This window comes from Lonchura striata, chromosome 4 (genome assembly GCF_050655825.1).
Source record: "Lonchura striata isolate lonStrDom1 chromosome 4, ASM5065582v1, whole genome shotgun sequence".
NCBI lineage: Eukaryota > Metazoa > Chordata > Aves > Passeriformes > Estrildidae > Lonchura > Lonchura striata.
In genome coordinates, this window is record NC_140706.1 from 48,285,601 (window position 1) to 48,312,832 (window position 27,232).

Genomic DNA, 27,232 nt, shown 5'->3' on the forward strand with positions numbered 1-27,232 from the left:
ATTTATTTCCCCCCCTCCCCGCTCTTTCTCCCTGCTTTTTCATTTTTCCCGGTGCTGGTAGGTGGGCAGCTCCCGGTCCCGTGTCGTGTCCCCCGCCCCCCACCTTGTCCCGGGACCGGGCTTGCTCCACGCGCTTCGAGCCCGCGGGTACGGCGGCGTGTGCCCCCCACCCGTGTGTGCTCTCCCTCCCCCGGGGCGGCCGTGGGCGGCCGTCAGCGCCCCCCGCGCGCGCACCCCCTCGGAAATGACTTTTTGTGTTTCAGCTGCGGCAGCTCCCGTGAGGATGCCGGAGGAACGGCTGCCCGGCCAAGCACCGACCGCGGGGATGCGTCCGGAGGAGGAGGAGGATTAAGCGACCCCCCCCCCGCCCCGTCCCTCTCCCCCCGGCCCCAGCCCCCCCGTCCCGTCCCTTCCCGCCGCCCCCCCCGCCCAGGCCACCATGAACACCAACGTGTGCGTGGAGAGCGGCCCCAACCCCGAGGCGCCGGGGCTGCCCAAGGACAGCCACCTGCCCGAGGGGGCCCTCAACAGCCTTGTGGATTACAACTCGGAGATGGAGAGGTACCGCTCCTTCGCCACCTTCTACAAGACCAACGGCGGCGCCTTCCCCCAGGCGGCCAAGATCGCCCGCATCACCACCCCCATCTTCCCCAGCGCGGCCGCCGCCGCCGCCGCCCGCATCGGCATGTCCCCCTGGAACTGCGACACCGCCACGGCCGCCGCCGCCACCGCCATGCTCTGGGGCAGCGGCGGCGGCGGCGGCGCGGCGGGCGGCGCGAGGAAACCCTCCTCCTCCTCCTCCTCCGCCGCCGCCGCCGCCGCCTCCGCGGCCGCCGCCGCCGCCTCCTCGCTGCACGCCGGCAGGGGCGGCATGCACCACCGGAGCGACTCGCAGCGGCTGGGCAAGCCCGGCTGCCCGCCGGCCGAGCAGCCCGCCCTGCCCATGGCCAACGGCAACTTCCTGTCCACCCTCGCCCCCGAGCACTGCCGGCCGCTGGCCGGCGAGTGCATGAACAAGCTCAAGTGCGGCGCCGCCGAAGCCGAGATCATGAACCTCCCCGACCGCGTCGGCACCTTCTCGGCCATCCCTGCGCTGGGCGGCCTCTCCCTGCCCCCCGGGGTCATCGTCATGACGGCCCTGCACTCCCCCGCCGCGGCCTCGGCCGCCGTCACAGACAGCGCCTTCCAGATCGCCAACCTGGCGGACTGCCCGCAGAGCCACGCCTCGGCCTCGCCCGCCTCCGCCCTGGGCGCCGCCGCCGGCGCGGGGGGCGGCGGAGGCGGCGGCGGTGGCGGCGGAGGGGGGGCTGGCGGCACCGGCGCCGGGGCCGGGGCCGGGGCGGGCAACCCCGCCAAGAAGAAGCGGAAACGCTGCGGGGTGTGCGTGCCCTGCAAGCGGCTCATCAACTGTGGAGTCTGCAGCAGTTGCAGGAACCGCAAAACGGGACACCAGATCTGCAAATTTAGGAAATGTGAAGAGCTTAAGAAAAAACCGGGCACTTCGTTAGAGGTCAGAGGAGATGATTTCTTTTTCCCCAGCCTCCCGCCGTCCCTCCTCAACCCCCTGCCCCCGCCCCTCCAATGCTTCTTGTCTAGCTTCAAGATGCAGCATCCCTTCTCCGAGGCCTCCTTCAGGCTCTGAGGGAGCCCCCGCCGCGGGCGCGGCTCCCCGCGGCGCGGCCCCGCCGCCCGCCCCTCTCCGCCCCGCAGGGAAGAGAAACGCCGCCTCCCGCGGCGCCCCGCCGAGCCGGCCGCCGGCCCCCGGCCCCGGGCCGAGGAGGGACGGCCGGGGGGCGCCGGCCCCCGCCCCGCCACTCGTGGCCGTTACGGAACGATGCTAACCTGGTTTATCTGCCGTGCTGTTTCCATAAGACTGCTGGCTCTCTGGTTCCTTTTTCTTAATTTTTTTTTTTTTTTTTTAATTTCTCTCCCCCCGTTTTTTGTTTTTGGTTTTGTTTTTTTTTTTTCTTGTTTAATTAATGGCAATCATGATTCGGGGCCGTTTGTAGGAGCAGGGAGGTGGGAAAGGGAAAGTTTTAGCTGAACACCAGGCTCTCGCTGTCAGAAGTTTAGGGAAAGCAATGGCAAGTTCATCTCCAGGTTGGCTGGTAGCAGTGTGTCCCAGACAGACAACGGGCCACGGAGCCCAGTAGTAGATGAAACACACCCAAGTCTTTGGCAATGTCTTTCATGAAATAATGGTGTATTGAACCAAATGGAAGAATAGCACAGGTATGACTGAACTGATTTCTCACTGAACTGTATGTATGGTTATTTTTACAACGTTTCCTCGGAACTGACAATGTATTGTGTTCTCCAAAGCTGTAACAACAGGTTTTCAGATTTGCTAGACGTGCAAGAGACAGGCAGATCCCGTGTCGCAGACATTTCGGTTATTGTATTGGGTAGGACAGACAATGGGAACCAAAATACACAACCGTGAGGAAAATGGCAATTGGATGGTATCATTAGGGGAAGGAAACAAGTGAGAGGAAAGACTAGTAATCATACTTAATTCCTTGTCATTATAAAAATTACAGTGTTGCTGGTTTGACACACGTCTCAGATGCGTCTGAAGGTGTCGAGGATGATGGATTTAGTACAGAGGAGTAGTGTGTGGTGGGTGACACCAAGATTTGTAGACACAGAAATCAGCAACTAAGTGAGAAATTGCAACTTCCCTCTGTGTGTGTGTGTGCCTGTGTGTGTTTGCATAGCGGTTTATTCCCTTGCTCATTGCTCGCAGGAGCTCTCTCCAAGAAGAGATGGGATGAGGGATTCCAGGGAAAAAGCAACACTTAGAGCCAATTAATTTGTTCAGTGCTAAATAAATTGAGATAATAGTGTTGGTATTGACACTGTCATGGGACAAAAGCAACATTTGGGGGTTCACTGACACTTGGCTGATAGCATTAACTCTTTCCTAACCAGCCTCATCAAAACAACTAATTAATTCCTTCTTTCAAGAGTGAACTGTCCCTGCTGAAAGTTTAATTCTTAGCTCTGCATCCTTTTAGCTCTTTTTTCGTGAATGGTGACCCAGCATTGCTAACACAAAAACCAGGATGGACTTTCCAGGGGATAGAAACTAGACTAGGTTTTCAGCTCTTGCTTTTCTCAATAATATTCCTTTTTTGGTTTTGTAGCAAGTTTGCAAAAACGGTAGTTAACACCCTGGTCTGTTAGTGCTGAGTACAGTGTAAAAGAGACTCCCTGAACCAGAGACATGGAGAATTCCCCCCACACTACCCAGCACTGAGAGTGCCTTTGTGTGCCAAGTTCCCTCATTAGGCTTGCAAACCAGGGTGCTGCTGGGATTTAATGTTTGTGATAAATGATAGGTTCTGATGGTTTATCGATTTGTGCAGAAAGTGAGCTATCTCTGGAAGAAACAGATTTGTACATTATCAGATCTTCCTATGGGTTTGTGCGCATCTCTGAGCACATTTCCAGAACTTCTTTGCTCCTGACAAAGGTGTTTGGTAGTGTTAAAAACTTTTAAGGTGTGCTATGAGAATGCCTCCCGTTAAAATAATTTAACCACTGTGACTAGTAAAACCCATGGTTTAATTAGCCACTTGTGTGCTCTCATAACCACCTGCCTTCACTTCTTCATTCTCTCTTTCCCCCACTTGCTCTCTCCTGTTTGTGCTCCATCAGATACGTAAACACAAAAGCTCCTCTGCTGCTGTACTGTTACTCGAAGGAAACGGGTTTCTCTTTCCAGCTGTGGAGATGTCAATAATGCATCGCTTCTCTGCAGGTCATGGCCCATCACAAAGTTTGTCACAGGATGTGGCTAATTTCTTTACAGAAGTGTGGTTTGTAAGTAGGAGAGGAAGAATAACTTATTTACATAGTTGTTTTCCTTATATCTTCTTTCTTCTTTATAAAAAATTAAAATTAATAAAGTGACAGAAGGGCTGCCTACAACACAGTTGCAGCAGCAGTGCTCTGGCTGTGTGGCCACCAGCTGGCAAGGTGTCAGAGGGTGACAGGGCCTCCACGAGGGCCCTGTGGCAGAGGTGTTGGTGTTGGGGGTGGGCAAGCACAGCCTCCCTGCAGAGTGAGTGGCTGGAGTGCCTCTTTGGCCTGTGCTCCTGGGGGATCCACCACTGTGTGTGGAGGGTCGCCTGGCACCTCGCCTGGCACACTCCCATGGATATGCATCAGGGATTGAGGGGCGCACATTCCACTGCACACTTAGATGATTTGTGAATTGTGCTGGACAGTGGCTGCAAAGGGCAGGGGTGATTTACAATGGGGGGGTGGAACCATGTTTAAAAACAAATGGAAACTTTGAAAAATAACAATAAACCATAAGCTGGCTGATCCTACATAAACCATTTCTCTCATTTTCCTTTAAATCTCTTCTACTGATACAATGGTGGCATAGGATATAACTCTCAAAGATAGTATATGGAGTTGAAGACAGATTCACGTGAATGCTTTCCAGTTCCTGACCCTTGCATTTTTCATGGAATGCTTCTCGCCCAGCATTTTTTTTTAAACACTTGAATTATTTTTCCTACTTTTCTTGTACTGTTTTCACATTAAAAGTGTCCCAATGCTCTAGTATTTTTCATAGAATGTTATTATTACTAGGAAATTTTATGTACGGCAATAATAAATCTATAAAAATCAGATTGACGTCACGTTGCACGCTGCCTACTTGTGTATGTATATTCTGTGTTCATTCAGATTTACAGTTGGTTTAAAGAGACATAATCTTTATTTACCCATAGAGACTACTTATTTTCCTCTGATTGGGGCACATGTCTGTAACTTCTGCTGCAGGTTATGAAGATTAGGTGCCTGATAGTAGTTCACATCCTTCTGTCTTTTAAGCGAACCCTATTCGGTGTATGAATCTCAGTTGCCCCAGTGTTCATTTTAATTAGCATGACAGCAAGTTCAGGCAGAGAGGCTGACTTGCATTGGCAGGGGCTGAAGGGTCCTGCCAAATGTGAAATATCAGCTGTTTAGGCATGCTGTCATCATAGCGGGCACCACTTGCTCCCTTTGTAACAGCCCAGCTAATTGATATGTGCGCTGTTAAAGTGAGCGTTTGCATACCAACCTGACTGAGTCAATACCAGCCTCCAAATCCGAGGCACTTGGCTGAGCTGTGCTTCAAGGCAGTGGGATTTTGAGATGGCCTTCTCCAGGGATAGGTTGTGATGATTGATTTCAGCAGGAACGGCGTCTGATCCTGAAAGTCTTAACACCATATGGCATTGCCACGGGGGAGAGAGGCTGCGCTGGCAACCTCCGAACTCGCACTTCGTGTTGCGGTAGCGCGTGTGAGCGCTGTTAAGGGAAGACTGCTGAGCTCTGTGGATAGGGGTCAATTAGTAGGGGCCTCAGAGGAAGCAATTTCCCCGCTGTCTATCTGGCTTTAAATTACATGCACAAGTTAAGTGACGGCATGATGGAATTGAGCAGTGGTGAGGGGGAACTGTAAAGTCTGATAAGAAGCAGGCGGCTAACACGATCCAGCGGGCTAACTGGAAGGTGGAAAGAAAGACCACCTTGTAGCTCGTGTTGCCATTCATCCCTAAACATCAGCAGTGCTGCTGTATGACAACAGGCTGTCTCTCCTACCTGCCACTGTCTCATAGCCCTCCATCTGGCTGAGGCTCCCTGTGTGCATGTGTTAAACGCTTTGCAAAAGGGCAAGAAAGCAGTCCTTGTTCCAGGGCGTTTAGAGCTGGAGCAAGAACTGCCATCTGCCCCGAGCACAATTTTCATTGGCGTTGGCTGCAAAGCCCTGATCAGCCCTGAGAGCTGTTTTTTCCCCTCTTTTCTCCTTTTTTGTGACTATGGTAGTCTGCCAGGGTTCTCTTGTTCTTCTCAGGCCTGAGCCTGCAGGGAGTGTGCCTGGCGCTGGAACTGGCTGCTAGCACCATAAGAGAGCCCTCACTGGGTGACTGTGACCCTCATGCCTGGGGCTTCCAACATGGTGAATGATCCTTCTGTGACAGTGTGAGCAGGGAGGGGAGGAAGTGAGAGGCAGGGCTAGATCTGGCCTTTGTTAAACATTTTGCCATGAGATTTTGTCACTTTCCTTCAGATACTGCGTGCATGCATTCAATGATGAGTTTTCCTTTTGACCTCCGAAGGTTCCTGGGGACACCAGGCCTCCTACTGCCACATCCAGCAGAGACCAGAGCAGCTACATCTTTGCTCACCAGTGCCTGATTGCTGCTCAGAAATCTCCTTGAAGGGAGCTGACCTTCTGCGTTAGGTTCACGTCTTGCAGGGCAGGAATGTGCTGCAGTTGGTGGGAGTCATGGGGTTGAGGGATATGTTTAGAGCCCAGAGGAGACAAACTTGGCCTCCTTGCAGTTCTGGCAGATGACTGAGTGCAAATGATTTCCTCTGAAATGAAATGTGGTTAGATGGTGCCTGATTTACCATTTCATATGTTGTTGTTTCCCTTTCCTCATGTGATGCTTGCAAAGCAGAGGAAGTGCCCAAATCCCATGACATTACTGTTCAGTTTAGAGTATAAATGGCTGCTTGATACATTGTGCAGACTGTTGTTAAGAGGGGGCAAAATTGAAGTTACTCCTGCCTAAGAAAATCTCTTAGTGGTGGGACTTGGTACTGAACTGAACAGAATTTCAAGAAATTCTGCAAAATTATAGGCTAGTCAGAGACTTAATATTTCTTTCATAAAAACACTGTTTTGTACTTGCATTGAAAATTGCTCGCTTTAAATCATTGAACTGTGATTGTTTGCTAGTGAAATTGTCTGTATGGTAAAAGAGAAGTTAACTGATTGTGGTGGTTGTGAATTTGGATTGCACTCAGTAGTTGTTTGCATGGTTTTCTAAGTACTAGTATAGGTTATGCACTTGGAACATCAAGATTCTGTGCCAGACTCTAGATTTCAGTGTTATGACTGTTTAATCTAATTTTTTTAGGCTGATATAATTAAATCTCTATGTACTGTTTAGGCTGGGCAAGCTACATGTGTCTTGAGAAAGACGATGAATGAGGGAGGTTTGGGATTTTTTTCAGCACTAGTTAGCATAATAAGTGTCATTCTTTTTCTTTTCTTTTTTTTTTTTTCCCAAATCATCTAGGTCACTTTGAACTAGATATTTCAGTTAGAGGTACATAAAACCATCATGACTTGGAGTCCTATGCCAGCTACAGGATGTTTGGAAAATCTTTTCCAATTCTATGTTTGTACAAATTGTTGTAGACTATGCACATCATGCCTGATTCATATAAGGAGACTTTGTTTAAGTTGGTACGTATGTGAATGTCATGCTTCATAGCACTGATTAGGGGTGGGTAACAGTAAGGAACAGTCTCAGTTTTTGTCTGCTCATTCATGTTTGTTCATATTATTGGATCTTGTGGTCACTTTCCATACAATTCTCTTTGCTAAGTGAACACCTAACACCCTTACTGAAGTCAGGGAAGACCTTGCTCACTTGAAGAATGGATTAGGATGTCAGCAAGAAATCCCTTGGTACTGGGGAAAGAAAAGGACCAGAAAGTCTTTTTTGTCACAAAACAACATCCTGGTACTGCTTTTTGGGTTTAAAAAAAAAGTGCCCTAAAGAATTGAAAAAAAAGTTGATATTAATTTCTGTATGCTGCGTCATGCATTTATGACTAAGAAAAGGAATTTTCCAAATATCCTAAAAATTTGTATTGTTAAAAAGAAAACTAGTCATCTTACAACTCTTAACATGCATATATTTTAAGGGTTAGGCTTGGTGAAATAATTCTAAGTAGGGAAACCTAGAATGTACACCTTAAAGACTCATCAAATACAGCATAATCCTTTTTATCACTGGCTGCAATGGGAAATGGCTGCTGCTTGCATAGGGATAAGGTTTTTGGATGTACCCAAGCAAACTGGGAGCAGTAAGTAACTAGTATCACTGTAGCCTTGGTGGCTAATAATTCCTAAGCCACCAACTATGTGCTTAAAAACTGGTAGTAGACACCATGTCTCCTGAGGAGTGCCACCACTCAGGGAAAGCATTTCTCTGCTTCTGTAGTGTCAGTGTTTTTGATAGCTCATCTGAATGATTGTACTGAACCACAATGTCTGAAGCATGCAACTTCCTTTGACACCTTTTTTGCTATTTGAGGGCCCTGACTGCATGTCTGCCTTCTCTCTTCTTTTGGGTACTTTTCTTGTTTTCCACAGTCATATCTTGTTCAGTCACATGCAAACACCTGTCCGGAAATTGAATTAGTCTGTGGTGTAATCTAAAGTCATCCGACATTTCAGCATCCTGTGCTTTCTGTTGTGTGTTGAGTTATGTTGCACTGTACTTTAGATGCGACAGCCATTTAATAATGTTGAAGCCTTAGCTCTGCAGGGGCTAAAAAGATCCCAGCAGGCTTGTTAACTTCTACTCTCAGACATTATGGGAAATATTTTTTCCTCCCTGGAACTCTTCGGCATCCTCTTAATTAACACTATAAAAATCCATAGCCAGGTATGCGTGAAGCCTGTTTAATTCTTTTGCAGTTTTCCAGAGTTTCTCTGTTCCTTCCTATTTAACCAGACAGTGGTGCCAAGTGAGATATGAGAACATAAAAGGAATAAAGGCAGCCTGGGTCATGCTGGATACTGTGTTCTTGTCAGGCAGCATACTCATCAAGTGCCTTTCCCATACTCGCCATACAATCTTATTTTTTCCCTGCTCTACTCAGTATTTTTCTTTATCTCAATCTCTGAAGTGTTGGACATTTTAAAACTTTGCACCTCTCCTTTCTCAGGACAGGATTCTTTTCTGCTTCAGACTGCTGTGGTCATGGTGTCTGTTGTACTTCTACGTAGGATCCCCACTAGCTGGTATCAGACTTAATTTGACTAGAAGTTATCTGTCTATGTATTTGACTAAGAATCTGTCTGTGACAGAGATGAGAGAGATTGTTCACTGGTTTAGGAAGTGGAGAAGCAGTATTAAAATTTAAGGTGGAGAGAAGAACTTAATACATACTAGAAAATGGGGTAAATCCAAGGGTGTTTAGGATGGATATCACTTAAGGTGAGGGCAGAGGAGGAGGAAAGAAGAGCAGCAAAGTGTTCAAACAGCGGAGAATTCCACAATGGCTGAGGCTTGGTTATACTGGTCTGAAGCCTCAGTGAGAGGGTGTCTGCTCCTCCACAGGGGTGGCTCAGTTACATTGGGACAGATTGAGCACAGTGCTCTGAGTAATAAATTAGTATTCAGGTGGGGCAGTTGAAGAGCTCGCCAGTAACCATCTTCCCAAAACTTCTGCAGGGGAAGGCCAGGATTTCACAGAGCTGAAGGGAACCTTGATGAGGGTAACCAGGGCTTTCCCCTTGCCCTTGTTGATATCATAAACCAGTTTTAAAAGTTAATTCTTAAAAATTGACTGGAGTTTGTGGAGAGAGTTTTGATATCAGGGTGAGCATTTAGTATGGGTGGAGTCTTGTCATCCAAACAAGTTATTCAAGGGGTAAGAAAATGAAAAAGGCATACATACAGAAAAGCCAACGGATGTGAAAGAGAGAGGGGAAGCTTGCAGAGGAGAGGCTGAAAATTATTTCTTGCACAAGGACTTCTTGGTCTTAAAGGTTTCTTTGGTGGTCTGTACTGTTTCATAGGAAAGGTGGAGCAAGCTGACAGCATATTAGTCTGGCATGGTGTTAACGCAAAGAATTTGCCCCATTGTCATTTAAAAAGTACCCCAAAACAACTGCAGCTCAGTGATATCTGTCCTACACATCCTGACTATGATGGGGGATTGGAGATTGGGTGCAGCAGCCTTGGCAGTTACAGGCTTGGAAGAGAACTGAAGAGCTCTCAGAGTCTGTGTAGAAGCTACAAGGAGGGCAGAGTGAGAGTAATTAAAGATGTTGGAAACAGAAAAGGAGAGACAAGGAATATACATTGTTAAATATGTGATTTCCAAAGCAAGTAGTATTAGTAAAAAAAGTCTTTTAGTTTTAGAATGAACAAAAATTTGGAAGGTTGTGTGACCCACATGGCAGGGGGTGGGATAGGACTCGGTCACACCATCTTAGTAAGGATGTAAAACCCATTCCCTCTACATCACCAGTTCATTAGAGCCCTGGGAGGTGGTGAAATGGTTGGCTGGTTGCTTGGAAGCTGATGTAAAGTAAATTGGAGGTCAAAGTCCAGTGGAGGTTACAGTGTCGTGAAAATAATTACTGAGATGGGTCTTAATTGTCATCCTTGCAAATTTCAGAAGACACACCTAAGAAAAAATGGAATTCAAAAACATTTACAATGTATTAATGTTTCCCTCACTAGTCAGGAATTGTGGTGACCTGCTGTATGAGAGCATGTTGCTGCTCCTCTTCCTGCATCGAGTCAGACAATACATGGTGCTCACCTTGATGCTTGGCTACAAGAGAGCCAAACTGGAACCTGGGATGGGTCTTAGGCATTGGCTGGTTATAATCCCTCAGCTCAGATATCAAGTGCTGCATTTGAGTGATGTATTTATGTATTTCTCCTTCCTTTTTTAATTTTTTTTTTCAAGATTTGCAGAAAAGGAAACAAGAAAGCAGAGATCAAGAATTTAATGGATATTTTTCACTGGCTCTTTTATCAACAGCGTATGAAAAATCCCAAAGGACAGAAGCAGTTAGCTAACCAATGAGGCATCATAGCTGATTTTAGGTTCCATGCAGGAGAAAAAGATACTGAAACCCCAGCAGCTCAAGGGGAAAGAGATTTAAATTTAGGTTTGGTACTAAGAAACGTGCCTCTCCTCTGCTTGGAGACCAGTCTGTAAGAGATTACTGTACCCCAGGGCAGCAGTTTGGAGAATGATAGAGATGTCAGCCTGTGAGTGCAAAGACTTGTACCACTGGATGATGAACCAGCAGGGATTTCTCATTAATGGAATGAATGTTAACAAGAATAATTCTGTTTTGTGAGCTGGTGTGTGTGGGAAGGATAAATGATAGGGGTTGATGGATGGTCTTCACAGAGATTTGATTAGGGAGAAGGTGAATGGCAGCGTGTGAGAGAGGGGGAGGTGTATGCACATGGTACATCCATTGTAGTAGGCAGGCACACTTCTAGTTGATAATGTCTGCCACAGAAGTCAGAAGTAACCAGACAGGTCCTAGGCAAAAGCAGAAGCTGATGATTGGTGCGGATATTTGATTTTTAGTGTCTTGTGCATTGTAGAGTCTTGGGTTTTATATTGCATGGTGGTAACAAACCTGTATCCAAGAATTTATCTATAAAACTTTTGTCAGTACAAGAGCTTTCTGCTAATAAAGCATTTGACTACTAATATTAATTCCCACAGTCAGTATGGGAGCACTGAAGGACACCTTTTCTGACCTGCTTAGCATCATCTTTGGCTCTGAAGTAACACTCCTAAAGCTCATATGAGCCCTTCCTGAAAAAGCAGGAGACAGGTCAGACCTACTGGTTGAGAGGCCAGGCAGGCAGAACTAACAGAAACAGTCTCTCATCCTGCCCGAGGCCTTCATATGCTGCTGGAATGCAAATAATAAATGAAAAAAGGCAAAATAGCCACATAAGCTGAGTAGGCACTCCAGCAGACTTAGCAGCTCCACCCTCAGGTTCAGGGGCAGCTGAAGAAAGTGAAGGAACTGCATGAACTGCTCGAAAGAGATGTAGAACTAGGGAAAGAAACGTGAATCCCTTTGACAGTGAGGTGTGGGATACCCCTGACCCGGAAAGCCAAAGCTCTGCTACGCTCCCCGCTGCCTTTGGCAGGGAGGCACGAGGAGCCCGGCTGAGCCCGGCGTGTGGCCAGCTGGAGCTCGGTGGCAGGGTGGCAGGTGGCAGCAGGAGTCCCGGCCGGGCGCTGCCAGCCCCGCGGGCGGGCTGCCAGGCTGGCGAAGCGGCGGCCAAGCCGCGCTCCCCTCGGGAGCGAGCGAAGCGGCAGAGGTGGAGACTTGGCTCCGTCCCTCGGCTCGCTGGCCAAAAGCGCTGCGCTGGCACAAGGGAGGGAGCGTGCTGGAAGGCGTCCACAGCCAGCTGCCCCCAGCCTGGGAGGGGATGGGCAGAGGAGGTGTGTTCCTCCCCGGGGCTCTGCCTGCATCCTGTGCCGGTACCCTCTGCGCACCGCTGCGCTGCTTCAGTGACTCCAGCTGGCCCCTGGGGCTCTTGAGACCGATGGTGGAGCACGGGAGCTGCGCTCCTCAGAGCTGAAGGTGATGCTCGCCGGCACAGAGCGGGGCTCCAGGGGCTCTAACATTTCCTGGGAATGAGCTGTTTGTTCTTTGACAGCATTAGTCTGGATTCCTTATGATTTCTGAAGTTGCCATCTGTTTTTCCCAATGGCATTACGCATTTTTTCAGATCGGGACCCCATTCCCCCAAATTTGATCTCATCTATATAGTGAAAAAAAGTTAATATATCAAATAAACTGTGGTGTGCAGTGAATGTAAATGAGGGATACCTTTGCTCCTTTTTTCTCCTGTGGAGAAACACATTACTTCTCTGACTAATCCTATTGATTTGGCTGAGGAGCTATGGCCTGCTGCTGATGTCAAGTCCAAGTGGCAGGATCCGGCTGTACAGTGGCAGGTCTCCGTGGCCGTTGGCACAAATGCTTTATTCCCCAGCTGACTCCTCTGAAATCTCCTGAGGTTACTTTGAGCTACTTGAGAAGAGCTGGGTTTTCAAACCATGACCCTGACTTAGGAATACGTTTTAAAAATTTCTGCTTGCAATGTCCTGTGGCAAAGGTTTACTTTGCACTTGGTGGAGCTGGCAGCAGAGAAAGGCAAATGAGTTTTCCGAATCTGGTGTGTTCTAAATCTGGTTTGTCTCAAATACAGGCTGAGAGATATACAGCACAAGTGGAAAAATAACTGCCAGCACGCAGATGCGTGTCCTCTCAGAGCAAATAAAGCTGACTTTTAAAATAAATGTTAAATCTCATGCTTGTTATGAAGGAAGACAGGCCTGTAGCTCAGGTATGGGGAAGAGATATTTTAAGGTGGGCTGTGGAAGAAAGCTCACTGCCAAACTTCGGACCCAGCATACATGTCCCTTTTTATCTGCTAAGTCCAATAATAAGCTTGTTATTAGAGGACATCTGTTACTGCCTGATAACTCGTACAGGGAGCAGGACCACAGCGTTGGTGGGCAGCCAAGGGTTTTGGCAGCTGTGGGGAGCAGCAGCTTTGTGGACTGTTTCACACCTCGTCCAGAGCTGGGGCAGCACATCCTTCCCGTGGGCCTGTGGCTGGGTGGGAGGATGCCAGGAGTTTGAGGTGAGGGCTATTCCTGCACAGAGCTCCCCTGTGCCAGCTGGTGTGCACGTGTGCCAAAGCCTCATCCACTCATCCTCCTGCAGCCACAGCTGGCCCCCTCAGTGCTGGGTCAGCGTGGTGGGTCTTCTGGCATACCTCCAGGACAGGCAGCAGAGCAGCTGGGAGAAACGTGCCACACGCTGGGTTCTGCTTTTTCCTTCTGCATTTCCAGGGGATGCAGTTCACACATTAGTTTCTTGCCCCCAAGCCTCCTTGCCTCAAGAAAAACATTCAAGGAGACTATGTGAGCTGAATCTGAGCGTCATGAGGTTTTCCCCAAAGTCATTGCTGTAGGTAATGTATATTTATGAGCGGAACAAAGTGGGCTGCAGGTACTTTGAAAGGCTGCTTTCCTCTCAGGGTAGTTAGCATTTAGGCAAGTAAGGAGTGGAGATGCTGTCCAGGCTGCTGCTGCCAGTGTCAGAACAGGCTGGTGCAGGACACATGGCATCTTCCACCCACCTTCCTGTATGTCAGGAGATGCTGATGCTCTGTGGTTCAGGAGGTGGTTATCCCTCCAGTACCTGGAGGGAGCCTATAAGAAAAGTGGAGAGGGACTTTCTACAGGGGCACATAGTTGTAGGAAAAGGAGAAATGGCTTTAGACTGAAAGAAGATAGGTTTAGATTACATATTAGGAAGAAACATCTTATACTGACTTTGGTAGGGCACTGGAACAGGCTGCCCAGGGAAGCTGTGGATGCCTCATCCCTGGCAGTGTTCAAAGCTGAGCTGGATGGGGATCTGAGCAACCTGGTGCAGTGAGTGGTGTCTCTGCCCATGGCAGGTGAGCTGGAGGTGATCTATAAGAGTCCTTCCAATCCAAATCATTCTATGATCTTACAGTGCTCTTCAGGTTGGGATACTGCATCCCTTTGCTGGGTTTTAGCCCATCACAGTGTAATGAGGCTGTGCCTGTACCACCCTGTGTGCCCTGAGCCCAGCTCTTTTCTGGGGAAGGGTCTTCCCAGAGAGGCAAATCCGAGATGGAAAGTGAGTTTCTGCACCAGAGTCTGCACTGTTTATGTATGAGCAATGCTGATGTCATTTCCAGGGTGACTGAATTAGCTTGTGCCACCAGAAATCCAAGGTGTGACATAAAGGCTGCTTTGCTTTCCTGCTTGTGATCATGTGGGCTCTGTGAAACTGATGAGGTGCATAGCCTGCATTCATAAAGTGTAGGGAAAGCATACAGGCACTGGTTTATGGCCAGTGGTGGTCAGTATTTGCTGGGCTGGGCTGCTGATTGATTCAAATTGCATTTCATGCAGAGGCCAGGACTTTCTAGCTGAATTGTTTTGGCCACCATAGAGCACCATATTTCTGTATCTGACCATATATTTATATATATGTAGATATATTGAGATATATGTACACACACACACACACACACATATATATAAGTATATAACTTATTGGGCCAAACTGCTCCTCTTGTGCAAGACATTTCAAGGAGAGATTGTTCTCCAACTTGTGAAGCCCATGTTGGATTATCTGCAGATCTTGATAAACTCAGTTTTCCCTGTGTTTCTAGCACCAATCCCACTGCTTTGGGAAATCCACCAGTTTCATGTCATTTGCCACGTGAATTTGAGATTCATTAATGCACTGTCTATTTCTGTGGTTGTATAGGTTTCTGTAAAGACCACCAGGTAGCCCAGATTTTGTTGGATTTATCTCAGTTGCTATATACTTCCCAAAAAGCCTCTGTTGAGCTGGATTGATTCTAGGGCTCCTCAAGAGGAATGAGGAGTGCCACATCTGGCTAATAATTTGCTGTAGCCAACATAGGAGTTTACTTCAATAAGAGCAGGATTTTTGCTCATGGATCAAACATCAAAGGATTCTTACATAATGCAGTATCTTTTAACATTGGTAAAGTATTAGGTCATAATCATGTAGTGCTCTGATATATTTTATTACTCTATTTTATTTCTGAATGCAGTTTACCTCAACTCAAATGATTCCCTAGCCTTGTAGAAAACAGTAATACAGGTGACTTACGGTGAATCTTGGTTGGATAGCTCTGGATTTTTCCTGCCCCCTAAGCAGCAGCAGCAGCATCCCAAGCAGGTGCAGCCAACTTTCTCGATTCCTTGTCTCTATCACATCTCTCAGGTGGCTGTGAGACTCCGAGAGCCGAGGAGAGAGGAGGACTCTGGCAGGTGGGGTTGAGCTCGCCAAGGGCTGGGCTGGGCAAGCAGGTGGGCCCTGGATGAGCAAATCCCGCTGTCTGGCATCCCATACCCCCTTCAGTCGGTCACCCCAGAGGGCAGTGGGAGGCATCATTCTTTACTTTTGCTGAGAAAATGCAAGTATTGAAACAGACTTTGGTGAGGAATTTACAGCTCCTGCCAGCATGATGTTTTTATGTGTTGTGTACAGCAAGGGTCTGCTTTTACGTTTCCCTGTGGGGCATCCAGGACAGATACATAGGTATACTTTTTCTGCTTAATTGAGATTTTCTGTTGGTTTCTGTTGCCTGTTTTTTACCTCCTTCTTCAAAAATGTAGCATGCTTGGTTCCCTATATTAAGCTCATTTTTCTAGGCAATAATTAGATTTTCAGATTTCAAATATTTTAACTACTTATTCTGCACTGAAAGCTGGCACATAGGGAGCAGAATAGAAAGTTTGAAAGTGTGGAGGACATTTCATCCTAGGTTTATGTAGGGATAAATCCTCTCCAGCTCCATGCTTTATGGCATTACCTGCTTGGAGAAGCCAGGGCTGCAGGTTTCTGAGCATCCTCCTGAGAGCAAGGCTGCCGTTTGTCAACATTTGCACCAGCACGAGCAGTGAAGGCTTTTACAGCAAAACCCCACTGATCATCTCTGGTTGTGCCCCTCACCACCCCTCCCTAGGCTTCCAGGGGATCTGTCTTTCCTGTCACTCAGGATAACCATTCCCCACCAGCAGCACAGAGATCCACAAATGCGCTGTAATCTCAACGAGAGTTTGATTCCCCAGCTGGGAGTGCTGGGTTTATACAGCCAAGCAGTAGATGGTCCTTGCACTTAAACTTGTGTGTGGGTGTGCTAAACCTCTAAATGGGCTGAAGGGTCTCTCTTTGTCTGGAAATAACCTTGATTCTTGGAGTGGTGAAATCTATGGATTTCATTGCATATACTGGTTAAGATTTAACTTGATCTAGCTGTTCAGTTTTAAAAGATTTCTTTTTTTTTTTTTAAGAGTGGATTAATAATTCATTCCCAAATTGGTAGTTAGCACAATGGATATTTAATTGTAAATGTATATCTTTAATTAAAACTTGGTACACAGATGCAAAAATTCCTTATCTTGCAGTTTTTCAAAAGCACACATATTAAACCACAGCCTTGCCCTTCAAAAATACTGTTCTGTGTATTTAAAGGTCTGAATGACCTTTTAATCAGACGTTACACCTTTACTTCCAGCTGATATGACAGCGTCTGACAGTAACTCAACCTGATGTGGCAAGAAAATAAATAAAAGCTGTCTCAGTCACTATGTCTTTAAATCTCTCTGTCTAGCTGTGGTTTTGTGTTCAGGCAGATGGACCCACAGCAGAATATTACATTTAGTTTTCAAGTGAAGACAATTGAGTTTAATATGTTTGCATGTTTGACTGTTCTTCTGAGGTCAATTTAGTCATATGATTGTTTCCTGCCATTCCGAACTCCAGCCTCTTCTGCAGCCAAGCTCTTTATAAATTATAAATCTGTAAACCTCGCTCTCAGCAGCCATCTTACAGCCCACACAGACCGCTGTGGATGGTCTAGAAATTGCATTAGCTCTCCTCGGTGTACCTGGGTGCGAGGCTGCCGTGCTCTGTCGCTACGTGTGCTTATGCTCACCTCGTGTAAACAGGCAGAACAGGGACTGGTAAAGATGGATATGAGCAATTCCTACTTTTGCACCACCAACACAAAGAGAACTCACACTAGTCAGGGTGATTGTATTCAACACACCAGCTTATTGTCCTTGGAAGTTAATTTTCAGATGATTTATTGAAGTGTAACATTTGTGGAGGGGGAGTGGATATTGAATTGACAACAGGTCAGAGTTCTGATAATACAGCAGAATTATTTTGATCTCTGGTATTTCCAAGTGCTGAAGCAATAAACATAACAATAACAGCTCCCCTTTCATATGGCTTTTACAAAAAGAGAAGCTGTGTACTGCTTGAGCCTGTTTATCACAAACTGGGCTAATTATTCAACAAAAAATACATGCCATACTAACGAGCAGTTCCCTGGAATTCAGAAAGTAATATTGTGACACTCAGTACAATGCACGTGTACACTGCAGGGTCCATAGTTTGTTGGATTTTTTTGGAAAAACTTGGAAAACATTAAAAGGGTCTTCCCTGAAACAAAAATGAAATAGTTATTTCAAAAAGAGACATGTACTTAAATGTGTCACTAGCAACATCCATGAGAACTTCTTTGTTACAAGTATTTATTTGCAAATTTCCAGGGTTTTGCTTTTAGGAGAATTTTTTTCAGAGATAGCACTACTGTTTTGTGGGTAGTTCTTAATGAAACAGGTACTTGTGAGCTGGGACAGAGTGACAGAGTGTCATGTTTGGGCTCACTCTCCCCTCCCTGGACAGCGTAGTCATTATTTCTGGAGGTTGCATGGGTTCAAGAGCACTTTCATCATCTTTTGACTGAAGGAAATTGAGGATGAGAATTACCTTGCAGAAATGACACAGCCCTTGCAGGCTAAGCCCCTTCATGTAGCTTGTACTTTAAAGCTGTGAAGGGAATTTGCACTACTCAAATGTGTATGGAGGAACCTGGATGCAAGTGGATATCATTTTCAGGGTGCAGCAGATGGGGGAAAGAGGGGTGTAGTAGCTCTGTTTACACAGGACTGTTTCTCTGTAAGCCAAGGTCCTGCACGTGTGTGAAAGAAAGGACAGGGGCAGTCTGGGCAGCACCCTTAAGTCAGCAGGGTGATTGGTTCCCTCACTGGAATGAAGTCATGGATATGTTTTCAGTTCTTTCTGCATTGCAACCTAAATGTGGAACAAGGTGAGGTTTGAAAATGCCAGCCTCTCCTCCTAAGGTGTCTGAAGACACAGCACACTTTCCTAGTGACAGAGCAGGGCCTTTGCCACTCCCCTGTCATGAGCGTGGTCTTGCCAAAGTGTCTGTTTAACCCACAACCCCACCAAGCCATAACTGCATGCTCAGTATGCCAGCTCAAGGCAGAAACCTTTGTACAACCATGTGGTTATTCTAAAAGCACTGTCTGTTTTCCAGATATTTTTTCTAGCAATGTTTACATTTCCATTACTACCTTGTTAACAAACTAAGGAGAAGACACATGTTAGGTGTGTTACATACTGAGTATGATGTATTGCGTGTGATCCTAAAATGGTGTGTGTTTCGAGAAGAATGTTTCTGTTAATTGTCAAGCAATGGGAGGCATCATGTTGTTCCTAGATAACTGAAAGTATGCCTAAAATGTAAAGGAAAAGAACAACTAGAACTCGAGTATGCCAATGCCACAAAAGAAAGCTTAACTTGTTTTCTTGCTTTTTTTTTAGAGAGCACCTGTTCCCAGCGCTGAAGCATTCCGATGGTTCTTTTAAGCAGTAGTGTATCTTATTTTCGAGGCAGTCCGAAGTGAATGGCAAGCTAAAGTCTTGTTTTAAGAAACTGCTTAGTCCACCATTGAAGAATATACTCAGATACTATTTTCCTTTATGTATAGGGGTTTCCTCAAAAGCAAAAGACAAAAATCTGTGAGCCTGGGGAATTGGCCAGCTTCTTCACATTCAGTACACCAATTCTTTCTTTGATGTAACTTAGCTATACTAGTGAAGTTGTTGTCTATTTTTAAAGTGGCTGTAAAAAAAAAAAAGTTTGGGTAAACCCCTGCTATAAAGTTATGTATCTTTGAAAAGTAACATATCTATACTTCATTTTCAAATATATGTGTTTCAGTACTGTAAACTGTACAGATAGCCGCTTGTATTTTGTGTGTTTAGACACAAGGAGACAATCATGTCTGAGCATCAATGGAGATAAACGGTTTGTACACAACAGTGTGGTTCTGCAAATTAAATCCGGAGCAATAAATTCTAGCTTTAACTATTATTTTGCTAGTTGTTTAGCAGCAGCAACAGCAGCACTGTTTTACCATGCATCCTTCCATAGAAACTTGATGCCAAGTTTTCCAAGATAAAAAGATTATGACACATCTAGCAATTACCTTCTGTTGTGGTGTTGTGAGAGGGGAAGACGTAACACTTAAAATTAATCCTTCAAGCACTATATTAGAATAGTGGTTTGTGCACTTGCATTGCTTCCAAAAGAGCTTTACAGAGGGGTAGCTCTCAAAAAATGCTGTCTGGTGTCTGACTTATTTTTTCACTGTGCCCAGCATAGGCAAATGTGCAAAACTAGTCATTTAAAGAAAGTTTGTTCTAGGATACAAACCAGAGTATGAGACCCTAGGAAAAATGGTGACTCAGCTAAATTACCCTTCACCTACAAGATCTTATGTAACATTTTCAGTCAATGGAGTAAATATTTTATAAAGTGGAATGCCATATTTTTGGTTCTGGGGGAGCTCTTCACAGTTAAGTGAGTTTTGACAGTTGGACTGGTTTAGGTCTCACTTGCATTTGTGCTCATTTTAGAGCCTGGATATTTTTGTGGTATACAATAATTTTTTTTTTTTTAATGCTTTTAGAAAAAGACCATTTCTCCCCACATGTTTCTTGGCCCACTGATCTCAGCTTTGCCGAATAACTGATCCCTTAAGCCCTTACAAAAATGCTTTGCTATTCTTCTTCCTGTTCTAGCTGTATGGAAGAAATGTCTACTACATGGAAAGGCGGCACACAGAGGGATATAGCTGACATGCCATAAAAAATATGGAGGATTCTTTATTTAGGGATACTTATTATCAGTTGATCATCACTTTTTATCACTTGGCTTTGTCATACCACTCACAAGTGAGAAGGCCATGCCACCAAAGTAAGTGAATGCTGTTGTTCCATGTATTTGATAGATTTATAATTTTATACAAGATAGGCCTACCAGTAGTTTAACAAACAAGGTGCTGGGCATGGAAATAACGAGTTAATGTTGCACAGCACATGTAAATCTCCTACTGTTTTGGCACTTTCTTCCAGTTTTTGCTATGTACTTCAGCCTTTGGCCCCTGGTCACACTTACTTGATGAAGCACGAGGGATGGGTTGGGAATGCTCCAGTGTGGGACCTGTGCAGGTGGGGAAGATGCCAGCTTTGGCAAGTAGGGCGGGCAGGGAACAGCCCAGAAAGTGAGGCAGAGGAACCTCCTGAAGTCGCATGTGTGTGTCAGCAGGACCGGGCAGAGCGTGGGTGACCCAGGGTAACTGGAGGGCACAGTTGGGCTGGGCTTCCACCTGCATCCTCAGCTCAGGGTCAGTGCATGTGTCTTTGCGTTGTATGATGTCGCATACATGCCTTCAGAGGTGGAATGTCACTCTTAAAATGCTTCTATCACGGTGCCCCTTTTACAGCTTGTGAGATCCTCAGCTGAATACTCATCCAATGCCCATTCAATTAGCTTTGTGTCTGTTTTTAGGGCAGCCGTGTATGGATTTTTTTTTGTGTTGGAGACTTTTTGGTTAGGGGCCTCTGTTACTGATCACTAGACCAATATGAGCTCTGCAAGGTCTTCTCTACCAAAGTGCTGATTGACTTACAAACTGAAGCCTTATTTGCACATCTGGCTGGTAAGCTTGCCTTGCTCTTTGGAAGACTTTCATTGCTCTTACAGAAACAGAGGCAAAATTAAGTTCAGGCTACATTAGGTGTACAAAGACACTCATAGCAATGTACTTACTGTCTAATACCCTAATGTTGCATGTCTTGTTGTGGTTCCTTTTTTTGTTTTATTGTTTTGTTTTAAAGAACTAATGGATCTGTATATTGTAATTGTGGTGTTTTACATGTCAATCCAAAATTGTTGAACACACAAACAAGCATCCCTGTTAGGTATTGAAAATTAACAAGAGGTGAATTTTCTTTGATTTATCCTTATGAGTTTAATTTCATATGTTGTTCCTTTGCACCATCAGGTTTTTAGACTCTGCTGAAACAGTATTTAATATGATGTTGCGTGCATAGAGCATTTTAATTAGTGATGTTTGAAGACGGAAATCCATTTTCTGGCCTGTCTCTCCCCACTGCCCTCCCCAACCCTCCCCATTTATATACATATTTGTCAATCAGATTATTGTCAAGTTCTAATTACCAAATTTGTGTTTTTCACAAGGTCCAAGACTGTTTTCCAGTGTGAAAAATTGTATTCTTCTCCATTCTTCATTCTCACAGTGAAAGTTAAAAAAAATGGGTATGGGAAAAAAAAAAAAGCAGAACTCTTTCTGTCTTCTAGGTGTGAGCACTAAGCCTAGTGGAAGCATTTTTGGCATACCCCAGATAAACTTATGAAAAATGGTAAGCTTGAAAGGGAGGCACATGTACTCATTCTGTCAATTAATAACAGACCCTCCCTATGAGGGAAAATACTCCCTTTTGTACAGACCCCCTGGTATGTAAGTCCTACAATTAATGTTGAAGAATGTAAAGTCTTTAAATGGGCTATATCTGTAATCAAATAATGAAGAAAGAAAGTAGTTAAATGAACATACCATTCAGGGTCGAATGCATTCAGCAAAAAGCAGTAGTGGGTCTTTGATCATGGTTAGATGCATAGTGATATCAAACAGTGGGTTCTCATGTAACAGCTAAATGTTTCAGATTTTGTTTTTATTAAATTTGGCAGTTTCACGCTGAGCTCTACTGTATTCTTAGTGAACAAAAGACAGCTCCTATGTTAGAAAGTACTCCATTTTCACAATTGCAGGGAACTAGGAGGGTATTTTCAGAAACATGGGCCACAAAAATGTACTCCTTTCACAGTGTTCTCCTATTTCTGAACTGTGCAGTTATCTATTAAATTTTCTAATAGATATTTGTGTAAGGTGTATGTATGCTTGTGCAATTATGGAAAAAAACAGTTTTGGAAAACAGTGTATTTATGAAAAAATAATCACTTATGGGGCATGTACAAAACTGTATAAAAACACACAATTTGCCCAGTAAAGTTGTTTTTGTGATATTTCTGTGTTGTTGAATAAAGGACTTTAGTATTCAAAATATCTCTCTTTTTCCATAAACAGGTCCTGTTTGTGGGATCTTAAGCAAAGAAAACCTTTTACAAAGAACCCTCAAAATGAGCGAGAAGGTCCAAATGCTGACCTCAGTCTTGCGTATGGGAATGAATGCTTATGAAGTGATGGTACAATAGCCACAGAGCTTATTCCTTCTCAATTGGCAATTGTTGTTTGATGAACCCCATAAGTTGTATAATTGAAGGTAACATTGTACTCTGGATTTTTTTAAATAGCAGAAAAAAATACTGCCTTTTCTTCTACTAGGAATGTTACTTTGAGATTTTGAGGCTCTGAAAGGTTAGTGAAGTAAGAGCAAGACTAATTACAGAACAGCCTTGAACCCATTAATGCAGACCTGTGTTGTATAAAAAGAGTGGACTAGTGATAAATTAGCAGTTAGCTTTGTATGAAGAAGCATGCAAAGGTGGATGTAGCTCTTGCAACAAACAGTAGTCCTGAGGATAGATCATCCTGTTGCTGTTGAAATACTTGGAATTACAAATACGGTTTGTGAGAGAATGACAACATTGTCTTCTTTTCTGTTTTACTGCTTCTCAGTTCAAAGTTCAGCTCTCTACCTGTCTCAAAAAATATACCTAGCTAAGGAAATGTTTTCTTCTTGACATTTTGTTTCCCCATACTACTTGCCAGCGTTGAAGCAACTTCAGATAGGTGGGAAGGTTCGTGACAGGCACGTCATCTGATTTTGGTGAAATTTGGAACGTCATTTTTCTGCGAATATTCCTTTAATCAACAGAAAGTCTGCTCTTAGGTGCCAAAAGAGAATTTTGAATGAGTTTGAAAAATGAGGTAGGTCCTTTAGTCTGTGAGATGCCTTCAATGCTAGCTGATTTTCCAGGGGGAGCCTTGGTGTATCCTTTTGTTTTTTCAAGAAAGCAACAAAAGAAAAAGGAACAGAAGTGGATTTTCCACTGATCCTGTCTGCTCTCATCGAAATCCATAAGGATATATGTTCTTGGGAGACGCAGACCGCTCATTAGACAAGAGTGAATCTTGAGGTCTGTTTGAAGAGGAGGAAAAGGGCTGCCAGGTTGCTCAGGCATACTCAGTGATCTCTCTGGATTAAATATAGAATTCACAGGGAGGAAATACACTCATTTCATGAGACGGTCGATTTGGAAGCAGGAAGAGGTCTCTGAGTTCCTATTCTTTTAATGCTTTCTCTTTCAACATTTTTTTCCCCTCAAGTATTGTTTTATAGCGGTCTGAATGAAAAATGTCCCTCAGCTCTGAAGAAATACTCGGCCCAGATATGAACCTTGCAGTTTAAAACTACCTCTAGTTTTTTATAGCTTTTATTTTTAATTAAAAAAACCAAAACAGCAAAACAACAAAACCAAGCAACTAAAAGTAAAAACCCAGTCAAGAAGCAGGTAATTCTTCAAAGTCAATGACAAACTTATTACTGATTCTATTAAAGGAAGGAAAATACCCTTTTGTGTGCAAACTCAATTCTTCTAGGCTGTGTTTGGCTCAATTTGGTATTGCCACTAGCCATGTCAATGCTGTCTTATATATTTCCAAGGAACAAGTCTGAAATTATGAACGGTCTAGTGATACAGGGCAGTGTGCCTTCTGGGAGGCTCCAGTTCTCCCCATGTTCCCGTGGGTTTTACCAGATAGCTCATGGAATTGGATGATATTATATAGGTGGCTTGGTTATAAGTTTGATCTTACTTCACTGTAAGGATCTTCTCAGTTACCAGTGTGCACTGAGCATGGATAGATGGCCCCAAAATCTATAAAGGAAAGACATTCTTCTTCTCAGTAATAACTGCAGAACATACAATGATCTTTGAAACCACTGTATCTATCTGAGGAAAGATGAAGTGCTGTAGGATCTGCTCCCCCTGTGGGTTTGTCTTGGTTTGCCATTTGGCTTTTAGGGTGGATACACTCAGCTGGGTCGCTGGGTGCTTCAGCAGAGCCATTTTGCCCAAGGCAGGCAGAATGAAGGAAACACAGGTAGCAAAATGTTATTCTTGCACGACAAGGATCTAGATTGCCTAAAGAAGCTGTGATGTTCTGGAAGACTTTCACGGCTCTTGTAATTTCTCAGATGATATTAAAGGATTGTTACATTATTAGTGATGTAATAATCAGGAAGAATTTGTCATCACCCACTAGGTTTTAGAAGTCAGCCTTGATGGGTTAATTTCCCAGCCAACTCTGAAGGTGCTTCTTAGTGCAATGTGACTTCCCTATAACAGAAGATGCTGTGACAGTGGGTTGATTAGCCTGTATAGGGCCCTGACTTGCAGAGTCAAGGATATTTGATAGAAAATAATTCAGAATTCTGGTAGAAGGATCTGCAGGTGTCATGATGTCAGCCAGAGCCTGGATTAATTGTTCAGTGAAGTTCTCCCCAGCTTAGTTTATGATGTGTATAAGCATCCTACATTTGAGAAGAAAGCACCTTTCTTCCTTTGCTCCTTTAAGTTTGCTCTCTTTACAGAGTTAATAAGACTAACCCTCTGCACTTCTTCAGGAAAGCCCAAAGCATTAAAAGAATACATCTCTTTTTGGCTAGACATTTTCCTTTGGCAAAAGAAAGTGTTAGTCTAGGTCAGAAATTCCTGGTGCTTACTCAAATCTCCTAACAGGGGTTTCTCTGCTTTGGAGGAGCAGAGTCCATACATCAGCTTGGCAACTGGTCACAATCCTAAAGCAGACAGGAGCCAGTGGGCAATGTTCCCACTGCCCTCTCCCTGGTACGTGTGACACACACAAGTTTGTGCCAGGTGTCCAACACCCTTTCTGTGCAGGGGGTCAGGTTTGCTGTGCCTAGCAGAGAGGTGAACTTCCCCAGAAATTAGCAGTCTGTAGCATGCTGGAGGTGTTTAAGAAAAGAAAGTTTTTACATGTCCAAACAGGGACTAGAACAAACATCTCAACCCACTTGTCTCACGTTAGCTTTTGATTTATAGCTGTGAATGTTGGTGTCCACCAGGCTGTAGGAGAAGGTGCTGGGCTATTGAGTATACCTAGTCTCTTACATGCCTACATTTTAATGGTCATACCTAGAGACTGATAGTAAATTTGAGCAGCTGATATGTTGATTGAGATTAATGCAAAATTATTACAACTGGTTTTCAACCTTTTGTTGGAGAATTAGTAAATGACATGATCTAGCAAAATTTGTCACCCACATTAGGAACTGAACTAATTATTGCTTTCTGATACTCTGCTCTTACTTGTTTTGCCTTTTTGTCCTGATTGTTTGCATTCCTAGGACTGATTTGCCTTTCTGATGCAATGCCATGTGATCTGCTGATTAATTTTTGTGAGCAATCATAAACTCCAACCTGTGGCTGACTCCATATATTTTTATGCTACGCTCCATAAACATTCATTCATTTATTATGATTACTGTGTGGAAACAGACTTTTACAGGCTAATAAACTTGGATTTGAACTGGATGAAGTGTTTCCTGATGTCACTTCTTTCCTCTTTTTTTTAAGGAAAAAAAACCAAAATCACACATAACAACAAAGAAGAAATAAAGGTGCAAACCTTGACTTGATTTAACCACGTCTCTGTAACTATCTCCACAAATGCTGTCAGTACTAGACATGGAAATGCCAACAGCAAAACCTTATTCTCAAGTTGATTTCATTAACAGTGAGAAACACTCCTTAAAAATAAAACAAATTTCCAGGGCTTAAGGCTGGGAAAGAGGGGGAAGGGAAATAGTTTTTTTTTCTTCTTTAATTGGTTACTCTGGTGTCTTCTCTCCTGTAGACCTGCTTTCTTAAACACGCTGACATGCACAGGGCAGCTTCCAGCTGAGACCAATTAAGCAGAGCATTTGCCTCCAGTGTGGCTCGCTGGCTGTGGCCGGCGATGCTCACTGCAGGCTGCGTGTCAGCACAGGCACAGCTGCAGCACGCGCGGGCAGGCGACCTCAGCACACACGGGTCCAGGGCCAGCATCTTCTCACGCTCCTGGGGTCTGATGCTCCCTGACCTGCTGTGCCTGGCAAATGTCTGGTCAGAAATGACTCTGCAGGTGGTGGAGTATTTTCTTTTTTAGGTGGCTAGTTCAAACTCAAACAGCTTGGCAATACTGAGTGTACTACACAGAAGAAACATGAATTCGCATGTCGTAGCCATTTAAGACATCTCAGTAGATGAGGAAGCTGGCAATAATTGATAACCCTTTACATGGTCTCTGCAAGGAGGCTGTTGGGAGGGAATGTCACTTTGTGCAGAGAGAGGCAGCAAAGCTAAAATACATTGGCCTGATGTCTGCACACAGCTACATGTAGTCCTCTATGTAAAGAAATCATCATCATTTTCATTTCCATATGTTCATCTGAAGTGTGTCACAAACATTATGCATAAAAATGGTATTTTTCAGTCTGCTGGAGTCCCAGTCACACAGGTAATCTTAATCTCAGCAAAGAGGAAATGGGAATTTAAGAGCAGGATGGCTCATATTTTGTCAGTTTTCAGACCTTGAATGCAAGCAGTGAGATCAAGTGTCACTGGATGGTGCAGCTGGACTGGACAGGGATCTTTGGGGACCACTGCTCTGGTCCCTACCTTTCCTAGTTCTGCTGGAAAAAGTGATTTTTAGGAGATGGGGATGATCCTGAGGCAGTCTCACTACAGAGATGAAGCACAAGCAGGATTATTAGCTGATGATTTTCTTTTTCCCATTGTGACCCAGCACATCTTACTTCAATAACATTAGCTAGAATTGCAGCAGCCAGAGAAAACTGCAGCTCCCCAGCAAGGCAGAGGAAAAAGCTCATTTGCTCACTCTTTCTTTC

At 44.8% G+C, this 27,232-nt stretch overlaps 1 protein-coding gene across 5 annotated transcripts in view; it reads left to right on the forward strand.

The window, feature by feature from the left end:
* Positions 1–27,232, forward strand: part of CXXC4 (CXXC finger protein 4) — a 182,161-nt gene that overhangs the window by 87,332 nt on the left and 67,597 nt on the right. For 2 of the 5 annotated variants that reach the window (XM_085579018.1, XM_085579019.1), the window contains one exon: positions 264–25,877. In XM_085579018.1, the coding sequence (XP_085435144.1) occupies positions 440–1,642 (1,203 nt within the window). In that variant the 5' untranslated portion in view covers positions 264–439 and the 3' untranslated portion in view covers positions 1,643–25,877. Of the gene's footprint in view, positions 1–263; positions 25,878–27,232 lie in introns of those variants that run through there. The other 3 variants (XM_085579022.1, XM_085579020.1, XM_085579021.1) reach the window with 2 other exon arrangements.